At 37.0% G+C, this 26,078-nt stretch overlaps 1 protein-coding gene and 1 pseudogene across 1 annotated transcript; both read right to left on the bottom strand.

Moving 5' to 3' along the window:
* Positions 1-592: 592 nt before the first annotated feature.
* Positions 593-21,141, bottom strand: LOC138836084 (cytochrome P450 2C5-like). Its single transcript, XM_070034569.1, has 9 exons — positions 20,969-21,141; positions 19,668-19,830; positions 19,354-19,503; positions 16,832-16,992; positions 15,130-15,306; positions 12,377-12,524; positions 7,508-7,695; positions 3,936-4,077; positions 593-1,079 (listed from the first exon to the last, which is right to left on the bottom strand). The coding sequence occupies exons 1-9, from the start codon at positions 21,134-21,136 to the stop codon at positions 898-900; spliced, it is 1,479 nt and encodes a 492-aa protein (XP_069890670.1). The 5' UTR covers positions 21,137-21,141; the 3' UTR covers positions 593-897.
* Positions 5,713-5,798, bottom strand: LOC138836130 (U6 spliceosomal RNA; annotated as a pseudogene).
* Positions 21,142-26,078: the final 4,937 nt, after the last annotated feature.

Below are 26,078 nucleotides of genomic sequence, written 5' to 3'. Positions count from 1 at the left end.
TTTATTTTTTTTGTTGGTTATGGGGCTTGAACTCTGGGCTTAGGCGCTGTCCCTGCACTTTACAGTTCAGGGCGAGCGCTCTACCACTTGAGCCACAGAGGCAGTTCTGGTTTATCTAGTGCTTTATCGGAGATAAGAGTCTCACGGACTTCCCTGTCTGGGCTGGCTTTGAACCTCGATCCTCAGATCTCAGCCTCCTGAGTAGCTAGGATTACAGGCGTGAGCCACCGGCCCCCGACTTTTCCCCCCTTTTTTTTTTTTACACTAACACCAAAGTAAAGACGTGAACATTAGCCTTTAATGTTATTCTCTGTATGTCTGTGTCTTACAATATTTTCCTCCAGGAAGAGACACTTGTGGACATTGCTTTTGTTCATTAAATCTGCATCCCTAGATATGACAGGTGACATCATCAAAGAGTTTTCCTACAACCTCCCCCTTCCCATTCCCAGTGCTTGTTAGAATGGGTTCAACATGGGACTCTAGTTTGTTTCAATACTTCACTGAATTTTAAACAAAGTAGGACAGTCCAAGAATGACAAAAGGCATGATGTTTATTGTGGATTATATACAGAAAAAGCAATTTGACCTATCACATGGTAATCATTTTTTATTTTTGTCATATTAGCATATTAGTAAATCAGCATTAGAGAAATATTAGAACATGGAGTGGTGAACAAAACTATTATAAAGCATAAGAGACTATAGATGTGATAGTGCAGTGACACAGGAATCCCTCCAAAATGGAGAATGGATCTTCCTGGATCTGGGAGGGAGAGAGGAAATATGAGAAGGGAGGACAGGAAGCATCCCTGGCAGGGGAAGGAGGTGAGTGGTGGCTCAGAGGAGGGAACTGCAGATTGCTGCACAGCTGGAGTCAGACAGCAGAGCTCTTCTTTACACTGGAATGAAGCGCAGCTGGTATGATGGTGGCAAAGAGATAAACCCATTTAGAACAGGAGTGGTATCAAGATCCTGTGGATCCACAAGTGATTTCAGGTTGAAGTTCTGTAAAATGGTGGTTAGGAATAAAAACAGCTCCATGCGGGCCAGGCCTTCTCCAGCACATATCCGTTTGCCTGAAATAAAAAAAAAAAAAAAAAAAAGGTCAAAGTAAGAAATAACTCCATGTATGTAAGTGTGAGAGTGTGAAGCACTGCATTTGTAACTGGTAAAAGAAAGTGTCAATGTGCCTTCAGTGAATTCCCTGCACAGAGAGGAGGAAAGCTCTACAGGTACCCGGGAATATGTAATCTTCACTAATACGGTATCTGAGAATGGCAGCACAGGCACACACAAACTTGTAAGTCTAGCACAGGAGACTAATAAAGAGAATGCTGAGTTGGTAACTACTTTGGGCTACATTTTTAAGATCTTCTCTAAAACAAATCCAAAGAAAATCATACCAAACTAAATTATATTTTGAGAAAACAGATTACCATCTTCATATAAGCAATTTATTAAGTATTTTTACATGATAAATGCTCTTCAAAAACATTTTTCCTCTTCTCCTCCCTCTTTACTCTTTCTCTATGCTTGGTTGGAGATTGCCAAATTATTATATCAGTTATTCTAATATGTTCCCTGCTAAAGGAAAAGATCATAATTATGGAAGATCTTTTACCTCCCAATCTTACTTTTTCCTTTTTTCAACCTGAATGCTTACTCCCATTCCTTTTCTCTTAGTATTATCCCTACTAATCAGGAAGGCCTATGATCATATTTTGGGATTTCCTCTAAACCTTTGTACCTATAGAATAATAAATATGTAAGAGTGGAGGACATAGACCTACCTATGACTCCAAGTGGAATTCATTACATGTAAAATTAGTGGTAGGAAATACTCCTTTCCAAGTCAACTCAGAAGTCAAATATTGACACCGTCATTAACAACCCACGTGGAGTAAGTTAGTAAAATATCTGAGCCTTATTATCTTCAAATATTAAAGGGAGATGCTAATAATTCCTTTATAAAGTGTTGGTGAGAAATTAAAATAATAAAAGATTTTGATTTATTACAATTTTAATCAAGGATTCATTATTGATTTATAAAAATTTTGAGTCTCAGGTTTCAATGATACACTTTGTATGTTCTAGAGACATCTGTGTTTGTCTAAGGAAACCTATTCATATTGCTCATGTGAACTGTCCCCAGAAAAGTAGCGAACACATTTTGCATTTTAATATTGCCAGCCCAACTGTCCATTTTATCAGCCTACATTAAATTACAAAGTTTAAGTACTACATAATGAAATTCCTTTTGGCTATGATACATTTCCTATAGACATCAAGACCCAGCCCACATTTCATGTCCTTTCTTGTGCTCTTTGTGTCCATCAAGCCATAAAATCTTCCCCTCATTCAGCTTCCCAAATATCATATTCAGATTTTCACTGACACTCAAATCATTTGAAGCCATAATTTTCTCATTACTTAAAATGTTTCCCTTTGTGTAAAAAAAAAGTGAATTTTTGAAGAGAGATCACTGTCTTTCTCATGGTATCTATTGATAGATGTAAAGCAGATATCAAATGTCAGGTCATTAATTGGGTGCCAATGGCTCATGCCTACAATCCAACTACTCGGGAGGCTCATATCAGAGGATCATGATTAGATGTGAGCCTGGGGTAAGAAAGTCCCTGAGACTCTTACCTGCAATTATCCACCAAAAAGCAGAAGTACAGCTGTGGCTCAAAGTGGGAGAATGCTAGATTTGAGCAACAAAGGTCAGGAACAGGACCCAAACCCTGACTTCAAGCCCTACAACTGACACTTAAAAAAAAAAACCAAAAACCAAATAAATAAAGGAACAAACAAAAAAGATAAAAAGTCACAGTATCAGTGAAGGAAGGCTGCTCCCTGATCAGACACACAGCACACATACTGCAGGTGTGGGGATAAAATATCCAAGACACATGTCTTAGACTGAAAGAAGAGCTGAGTGCTCTGTGATCATTGTGGGACATCTATCATACATTGCTGATATGTCCATAGGATTATTTCACAGTTTCTGACACTGCTAAGAGTAAATGTTTTGTTCTTGTGGTTCATGACTTTCTTAAAAACGTTTTACTCTGTCTTCCATCTACTCTCTGTCCATGTTGAAGTACCTTAAGTGTCTTAAAATGTTGCTTATGCCATTTTCTGTTTAATAATCAAGTTCAAGAAAGTGACAAATGAGCCGGGCGCTGGTGGCTCACGCCTGTAATCCTAGCTACTCAGGAGGCTGAGATCTGAGGATCGCGGTTCAAAGCCAGCCCGGGCAGGAGAGACCGTGAGAAGAGACCGTGAGACTCCTATCTCCAATAAACCACCAGAAAACCGGAAGTGGCGCTGTAGCTCAAGTGGTAGAGCGCTCGCCTTGAGCTGAAGAGCTGAGGGACAGCGCCCAGGCCCAGAGTTCAAGCCCCACGACCGACAAAAAAAAAAAAAAAAAAAAGTGACAAATGGGTTAATACTCCACCCACAAATCCTCCTGTCTTGTCATCTGTGATGATCTTCCCTCACTGCCTTTTGGTGTTCTTCTGTGCCTTTTGGGAGAGATTCATTCTATAGAGAAGCCTGGGGGTGACAAATGCCACAGAAAGATGTGGGAGGGACCTCTGATGAGATCATCTTTTTCATTGTGAGTGAAGGCAGTCTAAATGAGTTTTACTCTTTAGGAAGAGATCATTATGATATATGTAAAGAAAGAATGCCAGAATTGCTTGCTTTACCTTGTTGAACTTGGAAGAAATACACAGAGTAACTGAAGCCTCACTAATCTGATCAAACAGTGGAGATGCATCATGAACAGAAAAGTGCAAGGGCATTGAGAGTGCTGCTCCTAATCCGGAGCTTCTGGGAAATACGCCAGCCCCAAGGAGGCTCTATGTAAGTTCCTACTGACATCCCCCCCAAAGTTATCCTGAGGTATGGAAATGAAATTGTATTACCTGCTGAGAAAGGCATAAAGTAGTTACTTTTCTTAAAGTTACCACTTTCATCCAGAAAGTGGCCAGGGTCAAACTTGTCTGGATTGGAGAATTCCTTGGGGTCATGCAGCACAGATGTCAGTGATGTCAGTATGGTTGTGCCCTGGGAACAATACACAGATAAGCTAAGTTAATTATATAGATATAGATGTAGATATATATATAGAGACACCTGTATCTATATCTATATATACATAGATCTATACATGTATATACCAAGATCTGTATGAATTTATATATATATATAGTTAGATCTATATAAATCTATACACACATATGTAGATATATAGATATATGAATGTATGTATGTATATAAAGCCAGGTGCCAGAGGCTCACACTTGTAAACCTAGATGCTCAGTAGGCTGAGATCTGAGGACTACAGTTCACAGACAGTTCAGGCAGGAAAGCCCGGTGTTGTTTTCTCCAATCAATTACCAGAAAATCAGAAGTGGCACTGTGGTTAAGTGGTAAACCAGTAGCCTTGAGAAAAAGGTAAGAGACAGTGCTCAGGCTCTGAGTTCAAGCCCCATGAACGATAAAAAATAGTTAAAGCAGTGACAGATACAATGAAAAACACTTAGTTCAATCCTCTGGTCTATAGGTAATGAAGACTTCCATCCAATGAACTGGTTTCAGAACCAATAAATATCAACACAGAATGAATGGAAAAAAGGCAAGTATCTCCAACGTTTAACAATTCTATAGCAATAGACATAAAGGATATTGAAGAAGGGGCTGGGAAGGTGACTCAGTTGGTAGAGCGCTTGCCTTGCATGCCTGAGGCCCTGGGTTCGATTCCTCAGCACCACATAAACAAAGTGAAAAAAAAAGCTGGAAGTGGTGCTGTGGCTCAAGTGGTAGAGCGCTAGCCTTGAGCTGAAGAGCTGAGGGACAGTGCCCAGGCCAAGAGTTCAGGCCCCACGACTGGACAAAAAAAAAAAAAAAGGATATTGAAGAAGATTAAAGCCCAAGGAACTCAAAAGAACAAGTATAAAAAATGAGTGAATTTGAAGTGGATTCAAATAAGCAGCTGAATGAAGTAAGACAAACAATGCAATATATATAAATGAGGAGTTCAATAAAGATACAGAAATATTAAAAGAGTAATTAAACTAAAATTTTGGAAATGAAAAGCTATATGAATCATAAAAACAATAGAAAAGAGTGTATCAAATTGAAACAGAATATCAGGGATCAAGGTTAAAGTAGATATACTAGAATAGTCAGATGAAGAACTAGCTGAAAAGTAAAGTATGAAAAGATTATACGAGCCCACCTGGGAAACTTGAAAAGTCAAACCTATGGAACATAGACATAGAGGTTGAAGAAAAGGCCCATGCTAAAGGAATAGAAAACATAGTCAATAAAATTATGTGAGACTATTTCCTAAATCTTTAACAATCCAGGTACAAGAGTTTTTAGGACAGCAAACAGATCATATCAGAAATGAATCACTCCAAGACACATTATAGTTACATTAAATGTTCAGAAACAGTAAACAGTACTGACAGATGCCAAAGAAAAGCAATGAGTCATCTATGGTGTCAGGCCCATCAGCATAACACCAGAGTTCTCAACAGCAGAAACCTTAAAAGCAAGAAGGGCATAAAGCAATAGAAGGTCAACAACTACCCATCTAGAATACAATGGCTGCATTTGCTTACCTGTCCTTCCTCCATTCCTGTGCCCCTACATGTCCCTACTCCAGTGTTTCCATTGCCTGGTATCCATTTTGATAAAAATATGGAAGGATTCACAAATTTGAGAGTCACCCTTATGCAGGGGCCATGCTAATCTTCTCTGTATGTGCTGCCTAAGACAGCACCACAGTAAAATTTTAAATACATAAAAAGAAGAAACCTAGGCATTCACACTGTGAGACCACAGGAGGATACTTTGGGGAGAACACAAAGGTTCAATGCTATGTGCATCTGATCATACAAAGTAATATTTATTGAAATGAACTCCAGGAAATGAAAATGTGGTTTTTTTCCTTCTTTTGATGTTTTTTGTTTTCTTCCTCTTTGTTCTGTTTGTTCATTTATCTTGCTTTGGGAGTATAAGGGGAGGCACAGAAATGCAGGAACAAAGGGTGAACAAATGCATCAGTGGCACTCACCAGACGCTGTTCAAAATGAACTATACAACTTGTGGATGGGGACGGAAGGAAAAACTGGGAGAGAGCCAAGGAAGGGGTGGCAGTGTCCAAGAAGAAACCTACTCTACCTGAATTATGTAACTGTAACCCCTCTGCACATCACCTCTATAATTAAAACTTTTCAAAGAAAAAGAATTATTACAGAGAATAGATCTGATTCAAAATATTATCATGTTTATGGTCAAAATTCATACATAAGTAAGAACATAGGGTAAACTTCCCTACTGTTATTTTTTTAAATCTACTTAAGATATCAAAATTGACTGTGAAATACCAAGCTAGAAATCTTTTCTGCCAATCATAATGAAACAAATATGACCACTAAAATCTATTTTATTTACACCATCCTGGCTGCCAGTGCAAAAATTCAACAAAGCAAAATTATAGGCACAGGAATTAGAAAAGCAAGTATAAATTATGGTAATGCATCCTAAAGTTCCAAACAAATCTACAGATAATTCATTAGCAATGACTAGTAAATTTCATGAGTTTATATTTTGTGAGGTCATCAGAATGATTAAGGCAATTACGTTTCTATATATCAGTTACAAATTATAGCAAAAGCACCATAAAAATAATAACAATCAAGCCAGGCACTGGTGGCTCATGTCTGTAATCCTAGCTACTCAGGAGATCTAAGGATCATGGTTCAAAGCCAGCCCAGGCAACAAAGTCCATGAGTCTCTTATCTCCAGTTAACCACCAGAAAACTGGAAGTGGAACTGTGGTGCAAACTGGTAGAGCACTAGCTTTGAGCAAATGAGCTCATGGACAGTGCACAGGCCAACAAGCACCAAGCCAATGAAAAAATAAAACAGTAATAGTGAAAATGCTATGTATTTAGAGAAAGTCTATGAATATATTTGTAATCGATCTTGAAAACAAAATATTACTTGGAAACTAAAGTAAAGCATAGGTAAATTAGAACAGGACTCATTTGTGAATTGAAGAAATCAAGGTAACATTTTACCCCAAATTTATCTATAGCAGAATATATTGGGAAATTGATAAATGATAAGCTTTTGCATTCATTTGGAAATACAAAAACTAAGCATAGCCAAAAGATCAAGAAGAAGGAGAAGGAAAAACAGTAGGAGGAGGAAGAGGAAATAAAGACAACAAGGAGAACAAGGAGAAGAAGTCTTCAAAACAAAAAAGAATTTAAGGGGCAGAACAAAATTGGGATTCACAGTGTGGGAGACCAAGGATAATTCTGCATGGATATACAACCCCAAACTTGCTATACCACAACCTCTCCTGAGCAGCCAGCTGTGAGACTTTTGCAGCTCTCTCATGTGGTATGGAGGAGAGGAATCCTGCAGTGACCTCAAGAACTCAGGCTCTCTATGGAGACTCAGCAGAAAAGAAGCTCACTTTGGGAATGATGTAGTCTCTGAACTTAATGTCACGGGTCACTGCATGGGGCAGATTCATGGGTACAAGATCAATGTATCTCTGGATCTCATGCAGCACAGCATCTGTGTAGGGCATTTGGCTCCGGTCCTGCATGCAGGGGCTGCGGTGCCTGCCAATCACACGGTCAATCTCTTCCTTCACTTTAGCTGGTGAGACATAATAAGAAATGGTGAAACAGGAGGAAAATGATGCATTGATCACAGTAAGTCAGTGCTCCATAAATTGTGATGGTGAATCTTGACAAGATTTGAAGTAAGGGCTGGGAAGGTGGCTCAGTGGTAGAGTGCTTGGCTTGCATGCATGAGGTTCTGGTTTCGATTCCTCAGCACCACATAAGCAAAAAGAAAAATGCCGGAAGTGGCGCTGTGCCTCAAGTGGTAGAGTGCTAGCCTTGAGCTGAAGAGCTGAAGAACAGCACCCAGGCCCAGAGTTCAGGCCCCACAAATGGATCAAAAAAAAAAAAAAGAATTGAAATAAAAAAAATACATGCCCCATGGAGTATTAATACTTCAGCATGCACACACATCATCCTACATGGTAGCCTTATAATGAGTTAATTTAGTTTCTTGTTAAGAAAAACACAAAAAAACAAAAAGACTATTAATGTACATGTAATATACTTTACATTGAAGTGAAATACCTTTAATATATAAAAAGTATATTATCATAGGAACTACATACTTATAAAACTGTAACAATGAAACATTTTAAAATAAAGGGAATAAAATATTGACAATAAAAGTACAAATTTGAGGACACTATTATCTTCACTTGTATCTTAGGGGATTTCACAAATTTCCACAAATATGAATGCTAATTCATGGGCTAGCCAACATAAATCATTCAAAGTATGACTTTGAAGATGTTAATAAAATATTCCCATTTTGTTTGAATTCAGAAATATTTTTTGCTGATAAAAGAGATAATTTTACAGTAAAGACTTTTAAATTCTATTAGTTTATAGATAAAAAGTAAATAATGTGTCTTTTTAAAAAGGAGTTTACTTTTTCTGTAGTTGATATCAATAGAAGAATATATTTCAAACACTAAACAGGACATAATTAAGTAAAAGTATGAATGAATGTATGTTATAGGGACTGACTTTGGTCCAGACACATTGTAATGCATGAAAGGCTGCGCTGACTAGAAACCCTTTGTACATATATCAAATAATAAAAATGAAAATCTTTCTATGCATCTATGGAAGTATCAACATTGAATACATTTGAACAATAAATGTACCCTAATAAAAATGCAGAAGAAGAAATGGTAGTTCTCAAAGAAAAACAATAAACATTATTTTTTATTTTAAAATAATTATTATTTAAGAACTATACAAATAGTGTATCTTTGTGTATGCATGTGTACAGTGTAAAGTACTACTCCCATTATCGAACCACTTTCTGATGATATTCATATTGGACATCCTAGAATCTGCTTTGGAAAATTATATTAATTTTCTAAATAATGATGTTTTTTTTTTTTTTACTGGACCTGGAGCTTGAATTCAGGGCCTGGCTGCTGTCCTTGAACTTCTTTGTGATCAATAATATGTACTTTGTGCTCTATCAGTTGATCCACAACACTACTTCTGCCTTTTTTCTGAGTGGTTTATTGGAGATAAGAGTTTCATTGACTTTAATACCTGGCTTGGCTTCAAATTTCAATCCTCATATCTCAGCCTACTGAGTACATAATAATCCAGGCATGAGCCACCTGTTCCCAATATCCAGTTGATTTTTTAAATCACTGTTAGAGAATATTTATTGATATCCTAGTATGAGAGAGTGAAATGTGCATTCACACCTCTGTCGTATATATTTAGCCACATCTACAAATAGGCACATAGAGATAAACATGTATGTTTCCCCTTACTTCATTCATAACAATATACTAGATATTACATATCAGTTTTTGAACCAATATTCACAGTTTCAATCATTCTGGCTAGGCAATATTATTCCCTGGGTGGAAATTAGAATTGCATTCCATTTATTGTACTTCCCATTTCTTTTTTATCAGTCAGTTCATGATTTTCTATTTCCTGAGTTAGAATTTTTGAAAATGCACAAATACTTGGGTAAAACATCTCGCAATACATGGTCAGTAAGTAAGAATTCTGAGACTCTTGTCCATGTCTCCTTCATTCTCAGTGTCTCCTCTCCCTCCTTGCATCATTGATTTCTGGTTTGTTCTGATGTTTTCTGAGTTTGTAGCAGACTCAGTGAGTTTCAGAGTACCCCATAACCTTCCTGTCCCAATTTCTGGAGTCCATGATTTTCTTTGACTTGGTTTGAGATAACTGAACAAAATGCGTTTCACCATATTATACTATATTGTGTGAAAAAAGAGAAAATGGGGTATGAAGTTTATGGCTGATTTGGAAGTCTACTCTCCCATCTTTCCTCTTTCCTCTTAAGAATTTTGATGCAATCCCATCATCTCTTGATATCTGACCTAGTTGTGTCTTTCTGAAACTTGTGATGATCTTCTTTCTAACCCTGGTATTCTGGAATGCTACAACTTTATGCTGAGTGAAGGCTTTTATCCCTTTATTCTGCTGGACACTTAGAGAGAATTTTCTATCAAATTGGTAAAATATGGAGGTTTGTAGAGTTCTTCATTATGGAAAAATTTCAGGAAAAAAGACAGAAAGTTGTGCATCACCTGCAGGGGATGTGGTCACAGAGGAACCCTACTGCATTGTTGGTGTGAGTATAAACTTGTTCAACCACTTTGGAAAGCAGTATGGAGGTTCCTCAAAAGACTCCACATAGAGCTCCCCTATGACCTAGCAATCCCACTTTTGGACATTTACCCAAACAATCACAAACAAGTCTATACTAAATCTACCAGCACAACTATGTTTATCGCAGCATTATTCACCATAGCAAAGCTATGGCACCAACCCAGATGACCCTCAGTAGCTGAATGGATCAGAAAAATGTGGTATTATATATATATATATATATATGTATATATATATATATATATAATACTAGTATATGTCTATGAGAAGCACAAAAGGTCAAAAGCTATGTACGTATGACCATACAAGCTGATGCTAAATGAAATGACCCCAAAGATAAGGACACAAGAAGTTTTATCTTTTTTGCTGTTGTTTTTAATGTATGTATAATGTAGTATGTGATATTTTTGTTTCTTTTCTATGTTCTTCCCCCATGGTATAACCCCTGTCTTCACTGTATTTGATTTCAGTGCCCTGCATCTTGTATATACATTTTTTTAATTTGGGGAGGGGAAGGGAAATAACAAAATGCTGAAATAAAAACACAGATTGACCCATTGTAACAATGAGATGTACAAGACACTATGTTGATAACCAACTTTACAACTTTGTGGGTGGGGGAGGGAAGAGGTTGAGGTGGGGAGGGAAGGAATGGTAGGGGAAAAACAAAGGAAGAGGTAACAATGCTCCATAGGAAATTTACTTATTACCTTTTCCATGTAACTGTAACCCCTCTGTACAGTGTCTTTACAATAAAAGATTTATACAAAAAAGTTATGCATCACAAACAAGAGGGTTTGTTTAGGCCTCTCAACTTTATACTTCACTGGGTTTGCCCAAAATTTCTGAGCACAGAATTCTTAGTACAGAGAGAGAGAGTTTTCTTGGTGTGGAGAGAGAGTTTTTCTTTTCATCTGAGGAGTGGAGGTGTGATAAGAATTTGAACATGGAGAGTCCATTTGCTAAATTCTTTTCTATCTTCTTCGATACTTGTTATTTCTAAATAGGAAACTTTATGAGGTTGGGGATGTGGCTTAGTGGTAGAGTGCTTGCCTATCATGCACAAAACCCTCGGTTTCATTCCTCAGTACCACATACGCAGAAAAAGGCAGAAGTAGGGTTGTGGCTCAAATGTAGAGTGCCAACCTTGAGCAAAAGAAGCACAGGGACAGTGCCCAGGCTCTGAGTTCCAGCCCCAGGACTGGCAAAATTAAAGGGGGAAACTTTATGGAAGTTTGGAGACATACCTTGGTTTTCCTTCCCTCAGAACTTTTCCTGTTACCAAATTTAGGTGAAAGCAACATGTGTCTGGCTCAGTTACTTTATCACAATTACATCTACTCTGAGTATCAGAATTTTGGTAGACATCTTATCTGGTTAGATAAGATGGTTAGAGAATAAAGCATTCTCTTTTCTTTTTTGTTGTGAGAGGACTAATTCTCATTGAAATTATTTTATACTTATTTCCTAAATCTTTACATAGTGTTTCCACACCTAAAAGCAATAAATATTAAACAACATTATAAAAGATTAAAAATCACAGATGCCCTTGTAAAATTCTAACTTTACCAAACATAAGTTTTATGGACTTAGATTTCTGAAATTTTAAAATTCCTTCAGGTATGGCATCTGTCTCAATAATACCTTTCTAATGAGTTTCTTTTTAGAAAATGTTCTGGAATGGAATTTATCTCATACATCCTCATTAATTTTTAGGACTTGTACTTATGCATTGGTGACAAGAGATCTCTTGGGTCTATGGCAGGATTAGAATAGCCACAATGAGGAAAAATGTATAGAAGAACCCATTGTGAAAGCTGGAGTTTTGGTTGTAAAATCAATATGTTATTGTATGTCAATTTATGATAGAGCAGTTTTCCAACGATTACCTACCAGAAAATCCAGACACAAGACAGTCTTGCTGCTTTTCCTACCTGCCGTGTTCTCATCACTTGTCTCTGATTTCAGGTGGAGGCACAGGATGTTGAGCTGTGAGACATACCTGACAAGGCAAATCACTACCAGCATCTTTCCTATATTTTCTGAAGTTTCACCTAGGTCTCCCCCTGTGCTCCTACCTGTGACGTGAGGGTACTTCATCAGGAGCAGCAGGGAGTATCTCAGTGTTGTGCTCGTCGTTTCTGTCCCAGCACCAAATAAATCAGATGCAAGTATTGTCAAACCTTCATTAGTAAATTCCAATGGCTCCTTGTGATTTTCCTGCTCCTAAGATTTGATGCAATTATATTATTTACCAGCACATGTGATGACAGTGAATTCACAGTATCCCACAGTGGTATGAAGTTGGAGAGTAAAAGAGTAAGAGGAATGTACAATTGACAGTGGGATGGTGACTAGTTTAGACTAAGTAAGGCTTCAGGCCTCCTGGGCTGTCCTGACTCTGATCTGGTACTGTGACTGTATTTGAGGTCATGAAACTCATCATTCATTAAAGCTACTAATAACTGAATTTTCTCTAAATATTGAAGGATCAGAAAATTGAATACTGCAAGTAGGAAAGTTAGGGACATAGGTGTTGTAAGCCTGAAACAAAAATCTGCAATTAAAAATTTTTTGCAGTTGATGTGATTGAACAGTGTGTAGGCATTGTCCTTGAGCTTCTTTTCTCAAGGCTACTGCTATACCACTTGAACCACAGCTCCACTTCACTATTTTCTGTTTAATTTGGAGATAAGAGTCTCAAAGACTTTTATGTCAAGGCTGCCTTCACTCTTTGATCCTTAGATCTCAGCCCCTTGATAGTGGTTTTACAAGCATGGCTCCTAATTGCAATTTAACTTCTTGTATCACACATTTGCATATGCTCAATATTGCTTGTGAAAATGCTAAAAGGCAGCAAAACTTAGGAGTCACAAGGAATGAGAATGGGTTCATCAAAACCTGATGACTCAGCAGATGGGAAGCACCAAGTCAGGTGGTCTAGGGAACCTGAGTAGGAATGACTAGGAATGCATGAGCTGAAGTGACAGTAATCATGAAGACAAAAAGTGTTCACATTAACTTATCATTGGAACAAGGAGAGAGGATGGATGAAGCAGTGCCAAGGACTGAGAAGATGGCTCAAAACCAAGTTGTCAACCAGGTTGTAGCTTTAGATGTTGAATGAGGAAATCATTAAATGGTCAAAATACATCATTTTCTAACTGGTGTCTGGTCCAGCATTAAATCTATCATGCTTTTGTAATCTCCAGATGACTTGCAGTATGCCTAATAATGTGTTATTAAAACAATTTAATTAAACGGATGCTCTCAATATTTGTACACTCTTGGAAAAGAGTCATCTTCATTGACTATATCAGCATCACATGCTTTGAAAGCTGGTCAAGTTAAACAATCTTTGGTAATATCTACTTTTCTATGATCATCAAACTACAGTTACTCTTAAATCTTGAGGTCAACTTACTCTAGAATAGTATGTACAAACACCAATATTAAAGCTCCATCTGTCATAATAAATTTGGAGAGTTAATAGTTGCGGGTCACATAGACTATTATACTCTAGCCTGTATAAATGTTGAAAAATTAGCGGAAATTCTAAATGAAGAAAAATCCAATGATTCCATGTCATGGGCTAAAGCACTAATTTTATCTCATATGTTATCATCATGCAGGAGATGTTAATACTACTAAGATAAACAAGAGAAGAGAGTCTGTCATGAATAGATCTGCCATACAAGAAGTGCTAAGGGGAATCAGCTTTCAAGTAGAAACTAAAGCATATTCAACAATAAATTCACACCAAGTCAAGAAATACATATCCTTGTTAAATATACCCATACAGAAAATATGAATGTTAATTATATTACATGTTTTTCAACCTCTTTTTAGGTTTTTAATATATATTTTTAAGGGAAATATAGGAGGCAATAATCATAGATGAATTCTATGGATACCCAATGTATTAAAGATGTAATGTGTGACAAAACAACCGAGGAAGGATGCAATTTGAGGGGAGAGGATTAAAAGTGTAGTCAGACACTAATTCGCTCTAATTTCACACTAGATTGTCATAAGGGTGTTATAGTAATCCCAGGGTAAATAACAAGGATTCAATTCTACTTAGTTGATTGCAGTATACTATATAGATATATAATACATATTATGTATGAATTATCTATATGTATTTTACATATATGTTACCTATATAATATACTCATTATATGTTTATGTGAAAAAACATAAGGGAAACCTAAAACCTACATAATGAAGATGAATTAGTTAACCTAACAGAAGGGGTGAATTTGACTAAATTACTTTATACACATCTATAACATATCACAATAGAAGCCTTTGCATAATAAATTTGTTAATAAAAATGTGAAAGGCATAATAAAATATTATTGTGTATATATTTTTAAATACCACAATTAACAATCTGTTATAAGGAAGATTAACCAAGACCAATTAAGAATCATTCCAAAATTATTTCTTCAAAACCTATTCTGACTTAGAGAACATGCAGGAAGTCCACCATGATTACATAATCTATTCTATGCAGTATATAATAATGACACTCATCTTTATATAATGACACATATTTTGCAGGAAAATTGTTTCTATTTACCTGCTATGTGCATCCTGCTTCTCCTTATTATATTATTTTATATAAAAAGAGTAAATGTATTCTAATTATTTGAGAAATTAATTTTAAGTTTCCAAGGATGCTTAATGTAGATTCCTTTATATAACTGATAACTTGCTTTTTCAAGCACTGCTGGTCTGATGGTTTAAACATCTCTAGTAAAACAGACTAATTAGTATGTCACAGAATGCTCAAGGACTCAAATAAATGTGATTTTTGACATTTTACCTGTTTCTTTTTAATCAGGAAACAATCAATCAAATCCCTTGGATTGTTAACATCCAGTGATTCTTCATGGTCATTTATTTTCTTTAAAATGTAACTATGTATATCATCAAAATTTTTTAATGATGTTTTATGACTTCCTGGTAGATAATCAATGAGATCAGGAAAAAGGTTGTAGATCTAAAAGCAAAAGTAATAACTTAATAAACATATTTGCATATACATACCATATATATTATAGAAAACTTGGCTGTAAATAAAAATGACACATGGCTTCCATCTTGAAGGGAAATTTCAATGGAACATATAAAATGAGAGGGGTTCAAGGATACCCTAAATTACAGTCTCATGATAGAATACCTAACCTCTCTGTTATCACATATTTATTAACTTTTACAGAGTTTAAACTACGCCAAACTCTGTAAAACATTGTGAAGATTTTTTTGGGGGGGGTCTGGTCATGGGGACTGAACTCTGGGTCTGGGCGCTGTCCCTCAGCTCTTCAGCTCAAGGCTAGCACTCTACCACTTGAGCCACAGTGCCACTTTCAGCTTTTTTCTTTTTGCTTATGTGGTGCTGAGGAATTGAACCCAGGGCCTCATGCATGTAAGGCAAGCGCTCTCTCACTGAGCCACCTTCCCAGTCCCAATTGTGAAGATGTTTATAGTTCAATTTTGTCATTTCTCCCCAGGCTAACTTATCATTTAGGATCACAGTGGAATCAGCAAACACTCTGACTCTACTCAGTGATTCCTTGTAGTTTCTATTGTTGCAAATATGCTTCCTCTCGGAGGAAAAATACTTCTGTCCAGTAATAGCATGAATATTATAAGATGTCAGATTGGAAAACAAATCTGTGGGAAATGTAAGCTTTCAGTAAGCACCTGGATATCCACTGATCCACTAGGCATCTATCAGGACCTGAACAAAGCAATTTATAGGAAAATCCCTTTGGTATTTATTGAGAAATATCAAATTAATTGCTTAAGCACATTAACTTGAGTCAATCCTCTAGGCTTAGACATCTTTCTCAGTTGATTACTTTATATTGTTTTTCTTCCATTTCAACATCAGTTAGCTGTCAAAGGTTCTCATTTTGACATGTCCATATATAAATAAAGTTAATTTTCCTTTTGGTGCCAGTACCAAGGTTTGAACTCAGAGCCCCAGACTGTTGGTTGGCTTTCTTGGTCATGACTGTTTTTTGCTGACTATTTGGGAGATGGATTCTGTCACACTTCTCTGCCCTGGCTGGCTCAAATCCCTGATCTTCCAGGCCTCATTCTCTTGAGTTTATCTATGAGCCAACAAGGCCCAGCTACACAATACATCTAGATGAGACAATATATCTAGACTCATGCATTACTCTCCCTCACTCTCCCTCATCATTTCCTTCCCTGTTTCCTAAACGAGTTTCAACATGCTTCATTTTGGAACTGCAGAAAATGAACCAGACCCTTATCTATTTCCCTGAAGTTACATCAATTGAAAGTTGATCAAGGATTTTAATATAAACCTGGAAACTAATAGGGAAAATGCTAGAATGTGTGGTCATAGGCAGTAACTACCTGAATGGCACTCTACCATTCTTTAGGTAGCACTGTTGGGTCCAAGTATTCACCTTACTATTTATTTAATTTGGGTCTGTTGAACAACAACAAAAAAAGACAAGTGTTTTCTTAGGAAGAAAAGATCTTGGCTTCACCTGTATCCATGGTGAGCTCAGCATCTCAACATTCTCATTCAATTTCTCCATCAAGTTCAGAAAGTTCTGGTCTTTATAATCAAAACGATTCTGGAAAACAATGGAGCAGATGACATTGCAGGGAGCACAGCCCAGGATGAAGGTGGGGTCACAGGGTGAGCCTGAAGAGTCAGAAACAAATGAAATATACATATGAAATACTGTACTCAGCCTTTGTCATCTTTACCAGCTTTTATTACTGTTTTACTTGTAAATTCCTCTAACAGCCAAATATCCCATTTGAATTAAACCTGCATATCTTTAACATGGAACCTGAGTTGGCCAGTACAAACCAACTAGCAAAATAATGTCAGTTCATACTAATTACCTTTACCTATAGTCTTTCAATCAGATATATGCTATGTTGGAAAAAGAAGACTTTTACATACCTAATAGTCAACCATTCAGAGTAGCAATAAATCTGTTTCCAAAACCTATAGACTACACAAAACTGAGAAAGTCTGTGATGGAATATCAGGTGTCTATAGCTTTTTAAAATCACCAATGGAGAGAAACTAAAGAGAGATTTTACCAGAGTTCAAGTACTAGAATGAACCAAGGTAAAAAACAGAATGCTTTCATGTTGCATGAGGAAAAAGAGTAATAACTAAATTTAAGCCTGTTATTAAATGTAAATGTCAGGGAAGGCAAACAAAAACATAGCATTAATAAATGGGAGATTTTTTTTCATTTCAAAATTAATAAGTAAATTTCCTCTCCCTAAGGAATAAGTAGACACTAAGTCTAATCAAACACAAAATTTAATTTATGGACAGGGCTGAAATTTTGAAATTCTTCAATAAACAATATATACATACATATTTAAATTTGTCTGCCTCTCAGGTTCTATTATTTGACAGATTAATTTTATTTTTGGCACTCTGTACAATGAAATGGCTATGAGCAAATCATCAACATGTAAAATGCTACTGAGTTTAAACTGAAAGTAAATAGTCATGAATTAAACACATTGTGAATTGACGTGGGTTCTTTGGATTAAACAAGTGTCATTGAGCTAGTTGCATATATTCAGGCTAGTTAATGATTGAAATGAGTCTAAGCTCTCAGAAAAACTTTTATTATAACTATGAAGGGGGCATTTATTTGGGAAGTTGTTGAGATTTGCTATGACTGCAGGTGTGACATTCACAGGTTAAATCTGATTTTAAGTCTTTCAATTTATTTGGAACAATGAATTTAAACAGCGAGGTTATGTGGAATCCAAGTGGACAATTCTATCCATTGTAACCATAGGTTAGTTGATTTAGGTAAACGTGTAATTAACAGAAGATTTTTAACATAAAATTCAATACATATGGAGAAAAAGAGACGGACAAAATTGAAAAATGAGCTAGAATACACTAAAATAAGACTGGATAAAGAACTGATCATAATAGTTGAAATATAGCTAATTGTGTGTATTTTACAGATAGAGCACATATTTATTCAAAATACATAAATAAAATTCTAAAGTACTGGGTAAGAAGAAATAAGTAATGTTGACCTATAGAAATTGTACTATATTTTCAGAGAAATAATTTTTTAATGAATTTTATTGAGACAATAAAGCAAATAAAAGCTTACACCATACCACGACTATCCAAAATTGTAGGCATGGATACTGAGAAATCACTGAAATGTCAATGATAATAAGCGTATCATATAGTTGCATCTTTGTGGGTAGACAGGGTCGTTACCACACTGTTCAATTAGCGCGCACGATCATGCAATGGCTACATTACATACCCTCAATTATGCTAAGAGGGAAGCATTGTTCCTTAACTCTTCAGAAAAGAAACAGAAAGTATCTATTTAGCCAAACACTGGTGTGTTAGGTCCCCACGGAAAGTCAGAGGCTAGAGGCTTATTCCTTTGGTTCTTTCCTCTTGAATCCTAGAAGTCCCTGGCCAGCACTTGAAACCCAAGCAACTGGCATGCCTGGGTGCAGCTCAAGGTCCCTCTGAGATGATCTCTGCTTCCACTGTGGACACACCCCCTCCCCGCCCTTCCCTATATAATTTTTCTCCTCCCCTCATAATCTCTCTTGCTCCGCCCAATCCCGTTTTGTGAGGCTCAAGGTTTGCTCTCTCCCTCTCTCAATAAACACTCTTCCCTTCAACCAATCCAGAGTTCCCTTTTGGCAACCTTTACATGATGATGTGATGTTCTTAACAAGAACCCAGATACTCAGGAGGCTGAAATCTGGGGATTGTCGTTGGGAACAAGCCCAGGCAAACAAATCGCTGCAAATCTCTCACCAGCTAGAAGCTTGAACAGGAGGTACAGCTGAAATGGTAGAGCACCAGCCATGATCTGGGCAAGAGTGTAAAGCCCAGAGTTCGAACCCCAATTATGGCATAAAACAAAAAAAATACATTCATGATTTCTGATTGGAAGACAAAATAACCCATTTCTGAAACAGAAGGGACATAATGCAGCCTTTTATATTCCTCTCTAAAATAGTGATATAAAGCAGCTCCCACCCTTGGTTTTCCTCAACTCCTCCACGAGGCAGCGGGCTTCCTCTTGAACACGCTCTTCAATGCTCCTCTTCCCCATCCCAAAATTACGCAAGGTCATGAGTGAGAAGCGCCTCATCTCTCTCCATCTGTGTCCATTGCTGAAAACAATTCCTAAATGAAGGGAAGCAGAAACATGGATGAAGTCAAGCAAGGAAAAGGAAGCTGGCAGATGGCAGGTACAGGGATGGCCAAGCTTTGGCTCTTTTCCCATCCTCCTTATCCACACATCCTCTGCCCACACACAAATATACACACACATGGATATGTACACTTACCAAGGCCTCTGTTAGCTTTTTCAGCCAGTGGGAACCTGCCTCTTCCAGAGAACTCCTCCCCATGGTCAATCAGAGCTTCCTTCACTGCTTCATATCCATGCAACACCACAGTGGGCTTCATGCCCAAATACAGAGTGAATACAGGGCCATAGACTTTTGAAAACTGGAAAATGAAAAGAAAAAAAAATACTAGTGAAAGAAGCCATTATTTGTTCCTCAGAGTGAGCCTGAGCAAAAGTGATATCATCATTATATTTTTTATGCTTCTTTATTTTGGCAAACACAACTTAAAATATTTGCAAAGATCATATGTTATAAAGGAGGTTTACTATAGCTGTCACTTGGAGATGGCCTATAATGTGCCATGCAATGGACCGGGCAGTTGATACAACATTAGCATTCATCCTCACATCAACACACACAGAAGCCTTGTCATGATTCACAAAGAACAAAACAAAGGTCTGTGGATTCTAAATTCATTTTTAGAGCATCATTGATAAGGCTTATTGGACATTCCATGCTTGGTATATGTTTAATTTTCATTTGTACTCCTAACCAGTGTCAGATTACTGCTTTCAGATAACCTCTGAAGCTCTTACTGGTAAGAATAGTACTTCCTTTAACAAACAAGAGATACTGCAGTTTTAAGTCAGCACAGGTGTTTCTATAGGCAAGTGCAGTTTGGGATCTACCGGTATTAGAAGCAGAGGGTGGGCCCCGCAGAGGCTGCCCTAGTACATGAAACATCCTCCCAAACAATTTCTCACCCAGCAGCATTTTTTGCTCCAGACAAAGTTTTAAGCAAAAATCCAGGTGGACTCTAATACCTTCAGTATCCGCTAAATGGTCTCATGTGTTTATGTTCTCTCATCCTCACAGATAGTTCCTTTCAATCACTCACAGCTTCTCAGAGTCGTTAGCTTTCATGATTTTGTTTTTAAAAAAATCAATGTCTAATATGCTATATGACTTTTTGAATTAAACATTTAATCACAGAATTTCCTTATCATGGAGGTTCAGGGAAAAAAAAAAACCTCACAAATTTGAGTGTCTAAGTAAGATGGGGAGAACCATTTGCAACTTTGTGGCTGAGACTAAAATAGACATTAACCCCTCACATAATACATTACTTCATTCCATGACTAAAATAAAAACTGGAATGGTCACAAGCATGTTACACTTTTTACAAGGATTTTGTTTTATGATAATAAATCAGGCTATTCTACCTTCAGCAATACATTGGAAATATAGCTTCATTAATATCTGTCTGAGACCATTGGGCAAACATGAAGGGTACTTACCTTGGTCAGAGATTTAGTGATGTCTTTAATATCAACCTGCAGTATATTTCCTATAATTGGGAAAGGAATAGGGCCCGGAGGGAGCTTCCTTTTCCCAGAGTTCTGTCTCCATATTGAAAAGAGAAGAAGACAGGAGAGACCCAGCACCAGGACAACTACTGGACCCATTGAGGTCTCGTCTTCTGAGAGTACTGTGAGCTTGCAGGGCAGACCTTTTATAATGCTCCCTGAGACTGTAGGTGTGCCTCTTTAATGCTTTAGTCATGATTAAGTACAAGTTTACTTTAATCTCTTCTGATTAGACTTTGTCATGATAGAGATAAAAGTAGAATGACCTGTACACATGTCCCTCTTTCCAGAGGGCACAGAGGCAATTGTGATTTAGTTGCACTTGTTAGTGATCAAATACTGCTAGTTAAAATACAAACCTCCCTGCTTTCAATGTTCAGCTATGCTTGAGAAGTATTAAAGTCAACAACTTGAACATTATTCAAACATGGTATTCATTTTAAAAAAATTTTGTTGCTATTCTAAGGTAGATGTACAGAGGGGTTACAATTACATAAGTCAAATAAAGAGTATTTTTCTTGATTCTCAGATTAGTGACACGTTGGGAAGTTTTGGAATTTAGGATATTCTGTATTTTCCAGGAAATGTGTATTTAAACTTGTTTTTTCCTCTATATAAAACTTCCAGATGTGTTGTCACTATTGAGACACTTCAACAAGTTGGTAGACTTGTCCATTGTTATTTCTAACTCAATGTAAAATACTTAGCATCAGTCATGCATTTTGAAAAGCTAAATATATATTGAATACTGATCCAAAGTTGCAGGTCCTTGATCATTATAGAAGAGAAAAATGGAAAGCTAAGATGTTTATTATTTTTCTTTTTCTAGTGAGGTAAGGGAGGAGCAGGAGTACAGAACTGTGGATGCCACGTGGCTCATACGTGGAAGAGCAAGGGTTTCAGGGAGATGTCTCATGGCCATTGCCATGCACCATGGCTTCCTGAAGAACAGTCCTGGAATTCTCTTCCCACCACTGCAGCATTGAAATTTTGTCCGTATTACTGAAGGGAAAGCCTTCATCATGTGATTTAGTGACAGCTTTTCTATTTTTCATTCAAACCAGAAAAGCTGTTATGCCGGTTTTGGTCTCTTTATAAGGAAAGGAAAATAAAACAAGATTCAATATTTGCATAAATGAACATGTCAATATCACAGCCTCTTGTATAACCCATTGATGACATTAAATAATTCATAAATAATACACAGTAAAGAAGGGACAGTATAAAGAGTAATAGTCACTGAATTATGTGGACATAATTGAGTCATCATGGATCATAAGGACATCTAAACAAGTAAAATATAACCACAGGATGCAACAACACTGAAAGACTCAAATACTACTAAATTAACATATAATGTTTGGAAAGTAATGCGTAACTAAAGGTATGTTTATAAGGATATCATATTTGTTCTAAATTGACTACAGCCGATAGTTTTAATTTTAATTTTTGGTGGTACTGGGATTGAAACTCAGGCCTTGCACTTACAAGTGCAAAGTGCTATAATACTTAAGACACACCTCCATCTTTGTTTTAGTTATTTATTTAAAAAATAGAATTTTATATTTATGCTCACTAAAGCTATCATAATCTTCCTACCTAGCCCTCCACCAAAGCTAAAACTACAAGCACACACCCCCATGCATGAGGCAGAATTTTGCTATTTGCGCAAGTTGGCTCATTGCAGTCCTCTGAATCTTTGCTTCCTAAATGGCAGTTGCTCCTAATGGGATTACAGGCCTGAGCCACTATACTTGGCCTCTTTTCTTCCTTTGTATGGAAAATTAAGACTTGTTAAAATCCAGTTGCCTATCATTGTTTCAGCCTGGTATATAGGGATTTTGATATCTTACATAGTTATCATAACCATTTTTATTCTCTCATTTTTCCTTGCCCGCCATTGAATTGTTCCCTTTTACTGCTTAGAAACGGAATATTAGATATTGAGGACATTGGTGAAAGTCATAAATACCAGTTAGTTGAACTGAGCCTAAAACACACATTTCCTTAGATTCTGTACCTATGTCTTAAATTAGCGATGATGTCTACATTCCCTTCCTCTAGAGGAAGACATTCAATTCAATTGTGTTTACAAAAAAATACTTGAACTAGTATATGTCTGAGACAAACAGAGAAGGTCAGATATGTTGATGTTAGGTGAAATGAACCACATGATAAGTATTCAAATTATTTTTTACTTTCATGCGATTGTTTCTAACACATTTATAAGATGATTTCTTTGTTGCTTTGTATGTCCCTCCCCCACGATATAACCCCTGCTTTCACTGTATTTGATGTTGGTATAATTTGTGGAGGGGAAGGGAACAAACAAATCATTTAAATAGGGATACAGGTGGATCCATTGTAACAATAGATGTACAAGTTGTTATGTCAAAAAACAAACTTTACAACTTTGGCCGGAGGAGATATGGGGGGGGGGTAGGGAGGGACATGGGAAGAGATATGAAGGGGAAACAAAGGAGGAGGCAACAATGTTTGGTAAGAAATGTACTCATTATCTTGCCCACGTAATTGTAACTCTGTATGGTATTTTCATAATAAAAAATTAAAAATACATGATTTTGTTCTTGATCAGTAACATTCCAATAAGTATGCATTTAGTTAATAATTGATAGAGTTCAGAAAAGTATGCATTTATAACCTTTAGAGTTTGAGTGACCCCAGATGCTGGAAAACACATTATGTAGAAAGAGGACGTAGTAACTGCTTGACCTACATAGCTCTAGATGAAAAAAGTTTCACACCACCTTCTTCTGCATAAAAGAAGCTCAGTAGTTTTGATGAATCTTTTTATACCCTGAGAAATAGATCCCCCTTCTTTCTGGTGAAATGAGGATCCCACATGACCTTTTCCTCTTACAATAATATGAACAATCTTTGAGACCAAGTAGTCTGAATTTTATAAAAAAAAAAAACTTTTTTTTCCCTAAGGATTGAGTACATGGTGACAAGGTAAGATTAGAACCAAATGACTGGGTGGCTTTGCCACAGATCACTTTCACCTATTTGTGAAAATCTCCTCTTGGCCTGTATTCATTATCACTTTTCTATTATTCTACCATTATGACAAATACTTGAGTTCTGTACATTTGTCATAAGACTTGAAGATAAGTCCACTCTACTCAGCCCTCTGACTTTCCTCTCCCTCAGTACACACTCTGCCAGCCACAGGCTCAGTGCTTGGGCTAGACCATGACTTAGGGCATCTGACCACTGCACCCTTCACTATTTGAGCCACTGAAACTTCACTGTGGGTCCGTGTCAGGCCTTCTTCCTGTCCACCACAATTCTTGTGTTCATATTTCACCCAAACACTGTTACAAGCTATCCCAAGATTACCTGGGCTATGACTGTTTTCAAGCTTGCAACAAACTCATTCTCAGCAGATTACCCTTTTTAGAAGCGCCTGAGACAAGAGGATCAATGACACATTTTTCTTTAGAGAGGCCAGCCTCATACCTCAAGGTAGTCATTATTTCCTTAAATCCCAACCCTGGATTTAAGTTTTGTGGAAGAGGTGTATTTAGTATGCTGGTAGAATTGTCAGTCTTGCCAGTGCCATCTTATTTACCTTGTGTTGTGTCTTGGGATTCCTCTAACCCTCTTGTTGGATTATTAACAGTGTCCAGAACTGTTTTCTAATTGTTTCTATTGAGACTGCCTCTCTGTGCTTCTCTTTTGTCAGTGAAAATGTGAACTCATCCCTCTTGTCTTCTAGTCTTGATTTTCTCTCTTTCACTTGATCTTCCCCATTGGTAGGGCTTTCAACCAAGTATTTTCTTTTATTTGATCTGTTGTTCTCTTAGCTTTTCAAACTCCCAATTAATTTTTTACCAGATTGCATCTCTTGAGTCATTCTTTGTGTTATAAAGTGGCTTCTTAATATTATGTAGCTGCCTGTTTTATTCTGTTTGATCTCATTCAAGTATTCCTGGCCTGACAGGAATGAGGCGGAGCTGGTAAATGTGTGGAAAGGCAGCAGATCCATTGGCTGCTGGGATGGTATGGCTGAGATGGTATGGCTGTCCTATGGGTCAACTAGAGATTTTATTTCAAAGTTCTGTAAAATGGTAGTCAGCAATAAAAACAGCTCCATATGGGCCAGACCCTCTCCTACACAAGTCCATTTTCCTAGAGAAACAAAAAAATCCACTAGTGTAGTTATTCCTGGCACGTAATTGTTACAATATTAAGCCCTGTGATTGCATCTGCCCTAGAGAATATGGTTGTTGGATGGAATTTGGAGTGGGTGATACACAGGCAAATGGACTAATAGTAGACTGATACCTGTTGAGAAATGCATGAAGTAGTCACTTTTCTTAAAGTTGCCACTCTTATCTAGAAAGTGGCCAAGGTCAAACATGAGTTAGGGTCTACCTTGTTATCATATAGCACAGACATCAAAATGGTTGTGCCCTGGAAACCACATACACAGAACACCAGGCTAATAAAAAAATCAAGAAGTCAAGAATTACATTTGGAATAAATTAGTTCTAGTTTTCAAAAACAGAGCAATGACATTTCTATTGAGACAGATGTTGCAATCAAAGGGACTGTTTCTGAGAATGGGGACCAAGGTAAGAAGCATTTGAAGTTCCAATCACTCTGGTATTACAAAAACTTCTGAGCCGCTCATGTTTTCTTCAAGAGTAAGCTCTTGTGCCTGTGCCACCTTTCACTCCAATTTGTCGCTGAACATTCCATACAACTCATGTGGATTATGGATTCAAATGCTAGAGTTAAGGGTGAATTCTCAGAGAATGAGTTTAAAGGATTTTAAAAATAAACATCAAAAAGGTGAACAAAGAAAGCAATGGTACTCTCTAGACTCTATGGTGAAAATGAACCATCTTATGAATGAATCATGAATGAAATCATGAATCATGAATGAAAAAGAATCATCTTATGTGTGAAGATGGGAGGGAACAAATTTGGACAGAAAAAGGGAAGGGGAGACTTTGTCCAAAAAGAAATATACTCTACCTGACGTATGCAACTGTAACCTCTGTGTACATTACCT

This window comes from Dipodomys merriami, unplaced genomic scaffold (assembly GCF_024711535.1).
Source record: "Dipodomys merriami isolate MVZ:Mamm:240054 unplaced genomic scaffold, mDipMer1.0.p SCAF_249, whole genome shotgun sequence".
Lineage (NCBI taxonomy): Eukaryota > Metazoa > Chordata > Mammalia > Rodentia > Heteromyidae > Dipodomys > Dipodomys merriami.
Note: the sequence above shows the minus strand (reverse complement) of the source record. Positions and strands in the feature narration are given on the sequence as shown.